This window comes from Brassica oleracea, chromosome C9, assembly GCF_000695525.1.
Source record: "Brassica oleracea var. oleracea cultivar TO1000 chromosome C9, BOL, whole genome shotgun sequence".
NCBI classification, from domain to species: Eukaryota; Viridiplantae; Streptophyta; class Magnoliopsida; order Brassicales; family Brassicaceae; genus Brassica; species Brassica oleracea.
The window spans coordinates 53,177,927-53,188,148 of NC_027756.1; the positions used below are offsets into that span (position 1 = coordinate 53,177,927).

At 37.7% G+C, this 10,222-nt stretch overlaps 1 protein-coding gene and 1 long non-coding RNA gene across 2 annotated transcripts in view; both read left to right on the forward strand.

Moving 5' to 3' along the window:
* The first annotated feature begins 53 nt into the window (after positions 1–53).
* On the forward strand, positions 54–528 carry LOC106318494. The gene is made up of 2 exons (XR_001265321.1): positions 54–180; positions 270–528. It is a non-coding gene; the product is annotated as an uncharacterized LOC106318494 (long non-coding RNA).
* Positions 529–9,078: 8,550 nt separating this feature from the next.
* The window catches only part of LOC106315348 (zinc finger protein 8-like), a 1,303-nt gene continuing 159 nt past the window's right edge, over positions 9,079–10,222 (forward strand). Inside the window, exon 1 of the mRNA XM_013753079.1 lies at positions 9,079–9,482. Coding sequence (XP_013608533.1) covers positions 9,079–9,482 — 404 coding nt within the window. The remainder of the gene's footprint in view (positions 9,483–10,222) is intronic.

A 10,222-nucleotide genomic window follows, 5' to 3' on the forward strand; every position in this document is an offset into this window, starting at 1 on the left:
TAATTAATGCAAGTTTATGTTTATATGTATATATATATCAATCTAAAATATAATAGAACTCTCAAACAATTTATAAAACATCCTACAAAATGAGTATCTCCAAAAAATGTATATTAATCGCATTTGTTTTCACTTTTTTTTTCGCGATGTCAATTGTTAGCTGCACCGATATTGTTTCAGGTACTACATTAAAATTTAATTTTTAGTTATACTAAAGTCTTCATTCCTGCATAATTTTAATATTTTATTATTTCTTACTATTCGAATAGATTTCGGAGTAAAGAAAGCATATAATCTATGCTATGGTCCATGTGACGACAAAGGAGTGTGTACGCCGTTTTGTTATACCAAAAAGGGTCCGATAAGGGGAGACTGTGTTGGTGGCACTTGTTGTTGTGCTGAACACTAAATAAAATATTAAATAATATCATTAGATATTATATCTTGTATGAAATGAAATAATACTACCAATAATACATAAAATGCTTTTACAAAAAAAATATATAAAATGTTATTAAATTGAAGTTACTTTGATTAACCTCGAGAAAACATTAGTCAAAGTTGCATGTCTTTTCTATAAAAACATTAATAAAAGTATAGTATATATTAATAATGTAAACATCCAGCATGACATAGAACTGTAAAATATGGAAGGAAAAACACGTGAAGAACAATTAACGTTACATATATATCTCATGCAACAATAAATGAAGTGAAAAAGCAAACTAATAAAAAATTAGTAAAAGTAATTAAGTGAAAAATAAAAATATTCATTTAAAAATAAAATATTCACGGCAAGTGGAGATGTTGAAGAATCTGGCTGATCCAGTGAGGTTTAGTGCATGGTATCAACACTCCAAATGGTCTTAGATGTAATGAATGATCTCCTGGTTTCCACACGTGAGTTTGAGTTGCCCACTCCTTAAGCAAAGAATTACTTTCCTTAAATGGAACCAGTTCGGATGCAATGTAGATAGTCTGACTTGTAAATGGCATATCTCCTAAACCATTACTCCTTTTGGTATAAAACCAATTCGCAGTGTGCTCTTGTTGAGTGTAGAATCCAGAAAAACCGGTTTCATTGATAAATTCCTCCTGGTTTGTAAGATATAGCGTTTTGATTGCACATATGTCCTGGTTGGCTTCTTTAGCTTTCCTCAGCTTCATGTTCTTCACTGATTTACTCCTGGTTCCTTTCTCCTTTTCTGATGATGACTTGAGGTCCTCATCAATTTAATATACAATTAGTTGATTTGAAGGTCACACAGCTTATTATATGATGTTTGATGAAAGAGGAGATTAGTAGAAGTGGCTGCATATAATATATGGATTTGTTTTCTATTTTTAGAAATTTCTAATAGTCACTCCAACTTTGATAGGAGAAGAGTTGAGCAAAAAGGGGGCAGAGTCATGATGACATGACAGAAGAATCCAAACATTATGAGATGGAGATAAGATAAATGACACTAATTGAGAAGTATCATCATAGTCTCTTCAAGCTCTTCTTTCTGGCATCTACCTTCTTCTTGTCTGCCTGAACCTTGGCCAAACCGGCTTCTCTTTTCTGTGTCGTAGTGGCCACACTTGCAGATCCTGCTGCTGCTGCTGGAGGGTAATGTCTGAGTATTGCAGATCCTGCTGCTGCTGCTGCTAAGGTAAGAGCTTAAACTTTTATTTCACTTTTAATTTGTTTTCCCTAAAGTCTGAGTTTTATACATGGTATTTTAGTTTTCGACAAAAACAGAAATACATATTTTAGTTTTTTAGTTCTAAACATTGTGTTTTATTGCTTTTATGTGGTTATAAATCTGGTGTTATAATATCTGAGTTGTAAACATGACTTTTTTGTAGATTGTTGGAACATCAAAACAAGGTCGTGTATTTGGACTTGGGTCACTCCAAAGAGGTGTGTTTTAATGCCTTTAGAGTCTTCGACGGGTTCTCCACTAGGTAATGCAGATGTGGGAACAATAACTCATCGAGTGGAAGAGCTTGAAGCTGAATTGCAAAAGAGTCATGATGAGTACGAAGACCTTAAGAAACGAGTTGAAGCTGTGGAGGCTTTCTGCTTCAACACAAACTAGTTTGGCTTATGGTGTTATTTCTGGTTTTGGTTTTTGGTGTTATTTTATTGGTTTTTAGTTGCTTTATTCACTTGCTATGATTTTTTTCATTTAAATTTATGTTCAAGTTTAAACTATATTTATAATTTTTTAATGTTATGGAATTTTTATTTTCAATAATTTGTCTTTATCAGATTTTTTTTTTGGTAAAATAATTATCAAGAGTACGTTGTAATATAGCTAATATTTACAGAATATGTATAAAAATAAAAAATATATGGATATGAATATAATTCCGTAAAATTGTGACTAATTTAATAAAAGTAATCACTACAAATTTTACATCTAAATTAGTAGCTAATTAAGATGGATTTGTGATGTTTTTTTAGTGAAGAATTGTGACGGATACGTGACAAAATATAAGTATCTAATTAAGACTGATTTGTGACAAAATGCCTGACAATTTGAGTGACAAAACTAGACTGTTTAGTGACTACGTATCGGTCCTCAGTTGTGACGGAACTGTTACTCATTTTCAGTGACAATACATAACATATCTGTGACTGCAAATTAGTAGCGAAATTAGACTGTTTAGTGACTACGTATTAGTCCTTAGTTGTGACGATTAGAGACCAATGTTTCGTCACAACGAGTTACGAAAATGAGACGGTGTAATGGTCACAAAAAATGACGGTTTTGTGACATGATTATTAGTTGCTAATTGTGGCTGTTTTGTCACTTACATATATTGTCACGACTTGTGTCGGACTTGTTACGGTTTCAATACGTTGCAAAATTGTTACGTTTTTGATACCAAAAAAAATTTGTGACGATTGTATTGCAACCGTATACAAACAGTTGCAAATACGTCACAATGTCAATATTGTGACGAAAATTTTTTTATTGTGACGAAACATTTCGTAACAATACACTCATTTTCTTGTAGTGTCTTTTTCACTTGTTTAGATTTGATTATACAAGTACTTTAGTGTGTGCTATTTTGCTTTTTTTGAGTTTAGATTTGTTTCTCAAAAAGTTGCTTTGTAGCTTTGCACCGAAAATCATAAAAGCATTTGCAACTGATTTGCTTCCTCTTGTGAAATTCAAGAACCTGGTAATAGCCAAATCCATGTTGCATATATGAAATATATTATGAAAGCGTGATCTTATTCATTCATCAGGTAGTGTTTATATACAAACTAGAATATCCTTCTCTACATAGGAGAAGATAACGATAACTCTATACACCTAAAGAATAGGAAACTATTAACATAATGTATATCCATTACTCCCCCTCAAGTTGGCAATGAAGTGTCTTGAATGCCTAACTTGAACAACAAGTATTGAAATGTAGGAGTAGGGAGAGCTTTAGTGAGGAGATCTGCTGGTTACTCCTTTGTAGAAATATGCTCCAAAGTCAGAAACTTAGCTAGAAGCGCATCGCGGGTTGTATGGCAATCGTTCTCAACATGCTTCGTACGTTCATGAAAAACAGGATTGGTAGCAATATGTATTGCAGATTTACTGTCACAGTGGAGTTGAATAGGAAGATTATGCGTGAAACCAAGCATCAGTAGTAGTCGTTTGAGCCAATTAAGCTCACAAGTTGTGTCGGCCATAGCCATATATTCAGACTCAGCTGAAGAACGCGAGACAGTGGGCTGCTTCTTCGTCCTCCAAGAAACCAGTGAGTCACCAAGAAAGATTACATATGCACTAAGCGACCGTCTAGTAGCAGGGCAGGACGACCAATCAGCATCACAATAAGCCGTGATCTGCATATTACACTTAGATTTGAGCATGATACCCTGATCCGGCGAACCTTTGAGATACCGAACCACACGTAGAGCTGCTAACCAATGATCCTCCAATGGTTTCTGCATGAATTGAGAAAGAATATGAATGATGCAGCTGAGTTCTGGCCGAGTAAAGGTCAGATAAATGAGATGACCAATGAGGCGACGATACTTGCGAGGATCAGACAGCATAGTATGAGAATTTGTTTTGTCTGCAGGCACAAGCTTATGATTAAGCTCTGTAGGTGTAGGAGATGGTTTCGCCCCTAACAAACCACATTCAGTAACAATGTCCAACGTGTACTTGCGTTGGGACACAAAAATTCCTTCTGGACCTCGAGCTATTTCCAGACCGATAAAGTACTTGAGCTTCCCAAGGTCCTTCATCTTGAAACACTTATTCAAGTAGTTTTTAAACCTCTGTATAACCGAGATATCATTCGCAGAGATTATGAAGTCATCAACATAAACCAGAATATGTAGACATATGTTATTTTTGTGATCGACAAAGGAGAACAAATAATAATCCTCACGGCTCTGCTTGAAGCCAAACGCAAGAAGGGATTTGCTCAGCTTAGCAAACCAGCATCTAGGTGCCTGTTTTAGGCCATAAAGTGACTTCCGGAGACGACACACCTGGTTTGGTTTCGAAGTTTTGAAACCTGGAGGAAGTTGCATATATATATTTCTTCTTCTAAATCGCCATGCAAGAAGGCATTATGAACATCCATTCGATGAATCTCCCATCTCTGTGCTGCAGCAACAACAAGCAAAAACCGAACAGTGTTCATCTTAGCAACAGGAGCAAACGTATCAGTATAGTCGCAGCCTTCTTTTTGTCTATTTCCAAGTGCGACAAGTCGAGCTTTTGGACGTTGAATTGTTCCATCAGCATTATATTTGTTCGAGTAGATCCATTGGCAACCGATGGCTTTTCTCCCTGGAGGCAGTGTCGTGACATCCCACGTTCGTTGTTCTTCCAGTGCATCAATTTCAGTTTTCATTGCACAGTTGAAACGAGGATCTTGCACAGCCTCTTTGTAGGAACGTGGAACAGATTCCGTAGTAATAGTCACAAGAAAAGCTTGATGTTGCTTAGTAAACATGGAAGTAGATAGATAATTAGCAATCGGATACAGAGAGTTACCTGGAGCCGTCGACGAGGAATCATGACCAGAGGGTGAAAGAGCGTGAGAGGGGGGGGGTCGTAGTCTGGGCTGTATTCGTCACAAATTCTTTCAGAAGGATAGACGGCTTCTTAGCACGGTGTCCTCGTCCAAGAACCTCAAGTAACCCTGGCGATTGAGATTCATGTTGCATAGTTCTAGGAACATTTGTAGAAACTGGCGGTGATGGAGGAGAAGATGGAGATGGAGCTGGTGCTGGTGAGGAGGAAACATTGGTATCAGTAGTAGGCAAAGCAACAGATGTTTGATTATCAGAAGTAGGACTCTCTGTCGGGATTGTAGTATTTGTAGTAGAGGGTATAACCGGTGATGGTAGAACCGTCGAGGCTGGTGGGGATGTAGGTATAGAAGACGAGGTTGTCGGTATAGTAACAGGTGGTAAGGGAGGCGTTTGCGGTGTAGTAACAAGTGGAGCAATGCTCCCCCTCGATTCAGACATCTTTACGAGCCAGTCATCAACAGGTTCATTAGTTTGTAAGACCGGTGGAGAGACATATGGAGTATTGTCTATTCCTGGAAAAGTATCCTCAATGAAGGTAACATCTCGACTAACAAAAAATTCATTGCGGTCTATATCAAACAGCCGCCATCCTTTTGTTCCGAAAGGATACCCAACAAACAGACACTTGCGACTTCTATCGCCAAATTTATCTTTATCTCGTGCGCGTCTGTGAGCATAACAAAGACAGCCGAAGACTCTCAAGAGATCATATGCCGGTGGTTTCCCATGAAGTAGTTCATAAGGAGTTTTACCATCTAAAAGCGGAGATGGAGTGCGGTTGATGATATGCGCTGCAGTCATGATACTTTCCCCCCAAAAATTGACTGGTAGTCGACCTTGAAACAAACATGCTTGAGCTATATTCAGTATATGTCTGTGTTTTCTCTCAACACGCCCATTCTGCTGAGGCGTGTCAACACACGACGTCTGATGAAGAATCCCATTTGCTTGGAAGAATGTTTTTAGAACCATAAATTCCGTGCCGTTATCTGATCGGACCATCTTGACATTATGACCGAATTGTTTCTCTGTCATGGCACATAAATTTTTAAGTAGAGTTGCAACCTCAGATTTCTCAAGCATCAAGTATGTCCATACTGCTCTTGAATAGTCATCAACTATGGTAAGAAAGTAGTTTGCACCAGAAGAAGAAGGTTGTCGGTATGGACCTCAAACATCACAGTGTATAAGAGAAAACGGTGCCTCAGCTTTATTAAAACTATCAGGAAAAACATTCCTTGTTTGTTTAGCTCGAAAACAAATGTCACATTGACTAAAATCAGCAGAATCTATTTTAAAATTATCAAACACTGGTAGAGAACTCAAAACTTTGTAAGATGGGTGCCCAAGACGACGATGCCACAGTACCGTTGAAGAAGAATTTGACGGTGATGCTGCATTAACCCGTGCGACTTTGACCCCAGTAAAATAGTAAACCCCCTCTCGCTCTTCACCTGCTCCAATCAGAGTCCTCGAAAAACGGTCATGTAAAACACATAATGTATCAGTAAAGATCGCTATACAACCAGTTTGTTTAAGCCATTTAGACACTGAGATTAGTGTGCAATTGAAATCTGGCACATATAGAACATCCTGCAGGACATAATCTTTGCTTAACCACAAAGCGCCAGTTTTAGTTGCCCTCGAGGCTTGCCCATCCGGGAAGGTAACAGCCGCTGGTTGTATATCCGATACATCATGAAGAAGAGATATATCTCCCGTCATGTGATGAGACGCTCCTGTATCAATAATAGCATCAGTAATAGTTGTTTTACCCGACAACCGTTCCGAGGATATGTTGGATTGCTGGTTTTGGAGAAGAGTAATCAAAGAAGTGATCTGCTCATTGTTGATAGAAGTTGATGCGTGCGAAGCACGTCCACGTCCACGTCCTCGCGAACCAGTAGAGCGACCTCCACGTCCACCACGAAAGCTTTGTGATTGACTCAGAGGTGCATTAGTTGAGCGTAGTTCCTAATACCACTCAGGAAACCCGTGAAGTAGAAAACATTCAGAGACTTCGTGTCCCTTGCGTCCACAATGTGTGCTTGTCCGGTTAGGATCTCGTGAGCGGTAATTAGTAGAATCCGTAGTAGAAGGAGATGAGGTTTTGGTTGGCTCTGTTTTCACAGAAAAACCTAGAGCATCAGCCCATTGTTCCTTAGCATGAGTGTTGATCATATTATGTTCCTCTCGTATAACACGAGAATAAACAATGTTGATATCAATGTTGATATCTGGAAGCGGTTCCTCATCTGTGATTCGAGATCGTATGGATGAGAAGCGTGCATCATCAAGCCCAAACAAGAACTTGTGCACACGAGAGTCTTCTCGTTCCTTTTCTATGCCAGCTGCTGCTTCACACGTACATGGACGTGTCGTCTTGAGATTTTGTAGCTCCTCCCATAGCTTGGTGAGCCTGCCATAATACTCAAGAACTGATTGTCCATCTTGTCTGCAGTTGGTGATGGCGTCCTGTAGTTGATGCATACGAGTCCCGTTTTTAACCGAGAAACGAAAACGGAGAGTTTCCCAAAGTTTGTGTGCTTCAGGAACATAGGTAACAGTCGACCGGACCTTTGCATCAATTGATGTTCGGATCCAGCCAACGATCATAGAGTTTGCCGCTAGCCATCTAGAGAGATCTGGTTCGGACTCTGGTTTTGGTATAGTCCCATCAATAAAACCAAATTTCTGTTTAGCTTGAAGCGAGTTCCGGAGTTCTGTAGACCATTCTGAATAGTTGTCGTTTGTGAGCGAAACCGAAGTAATCAAAGACCCTGGATTATCCGATGGGTGTAGATAGTAAGGCGATGAAGCATGAGTTGCTGCTGCCGTTGCCGTAGTAGTAGTAATAGTAGGATTGATTGACGATGATGTATTATCGTCAGCCATAGAATTGATTTAGTAGTATGCGGAAAAGAAAAATTAGGTCAGAGTTTATGCGATCTTAGCTCTGATACCATGAAATATATTATCAAAGCGTGATCTTATTCATTCATCAGGTTGTGTTTATATACAAACTAGAATATCCTTCTCTACATAGGAGAAGATAACGATAACTCTATACACCTAAAGAATAGGAAACTATTAACATAATGTATATCCTTTAATATACGTATAGCAACAAAAAAAAGGTGTATCTATGTATAAAATATATATCTTAATTCTTATATTTATTGACCAAACCATTCATTCAATAATAGTACAGTGTACAGAGAACATGAAGCAGCCAAAAAGCAAAGACTAGACAGTGCCAGGCAGAATCTGAATCACAGGATCTGATGCTCTTCTATCCTTAATCATACCCTATTTTATTTTAGTTATTTTTTTCATTTATGTACACAGAATCGGTTATGGGACCAAACCCAATCAAGATATGCTCTTCTATATTTTCAACTATAATTTTTTTAATTCAATATGGGAAAACCGATTACCCAATTTGGTCTATCGGGTGAAATGAAGAAAAACACCAAAATTCTAAAAAGAACAGTTTCTTGTTAAAGAATTATAGATTATGTTTTCTAAAGGTGATTACAAGAGCGAATTACTATCTATTTATAGTCTAACTTTTTTTAGTAAATGTGTGTATTTCAACCATATCTCGTATTTATTAATAAGTCAAAAACTAGTAACCAAATTTTCACTTACTTTGGAAATAAAAAATATTTGGAACTAAACTTAATTAACTAATATCATTGCAATAAGTAATTAAGAAACAAATTAACCATATAAAGTCAAATCGGAAATTGTTTCATGTGTATACCAATTAAAAAAGTTACCTTGTGTGTTAGTACTTGTAATGAAAGATTTAACAGATAAGTACTTGAGTTAGTTTTTGTTTATTATTTTCAATAAGTCTCTTGCCATTTCCATCAATATGCATTTAAACTAATCCGATTCAACATCAGAAAACTAAATATATGACTTTCCATAATCTTAAAAGTACACCTTAAGTCTCAATCTTTAAATACCCATCCGGGTGCAATCCCATATATCCTAACCATTGAAATTGAACCTGCAAAAATCTAATGGATCCGAATCATCCGATCGATGTCGATATGTTGTCCTCAGAATCAAGTTACGCTAGTGATGTTAGCGAGAATGACTCTGAGTTGATAGAGAAACTGAAGTACAAATGCAAGTATTGTCACAAGAGGTTCTCTAAAAGACAAGCATTGGGTGGTCACCAAAATGCTCACAAGATGGAGAGAACGATCACGGAAAGACAAAACCATGCCATGTTGACGAGTATGAACCAGCCGTATCCAAATCTACACCCTTACACCATTGATGGACCGACCAACTTAACCGTGGTCAACAATCAAAGTCAAGGAACGGACCAAAGTTGGGCCAGTAGAGGGAACTCATACCAATCCGTCATGGCTCCACCTCAACTATATTTGTCCCCAACGTCGCCACCACCACCACCTTTGTGTTTAAACCTTTGTCTTTTTTTTTTTTTGAAAAAAAGCTTTCATATTTAAATTGCAATGCTGAAAATAAAGTTACAAGGCTATGAGTTTTGATATCATAGAGATCAAAGTAAAGCTTGGGAAAGAAAGATGATTGACAAAATCATATGGAGCTAGAGAATTAAAGCAAAACACTCTGAGCATTTGAAGAAATTGAGAGAGGGATTAGCTCACTAAATAACTTTAGTTTTGGTCTCTGTGACGACCTCTTCCCCAACGTCGCCACCACCACCACCTTTGTGTTTAAACCTTTGTCTTTTTTTTTTTTTGAAAAAAAGCTTTCATATTTAAATTGCAATGCTGAAAATAAAGTTACAAGGCTATGAGTTTTGATATCATAGAGATCAAAGTAAAGCTTGGGAAAGAAAGATGATTGACAAAATCATATGGAGCTAGAGAATTAAAGCAAAACACTCTGAGCATTTGAAGAAATTGAGAGAGGGATTAGCTCACTAAATAACTTTAGTTTTGGTCTCCGTGACGACCTCTGCCTCGGCAGCCCCGGCTTTTGCGACCTCTTACCGTGTGCCATTGCATATCTTGGACCTTCTGAGATGGTTTCAACTCTCTTCCATGTGGTGATCTTTGAGCCATTTCATATTCATTAAAATAACCTGCACAATCACCTGTGAAAGGAGTAAAAGACAAACCTCCAAAAGTAGACGGTGGAATATCATTTGAAACTTGGGAGGGGGGGGGG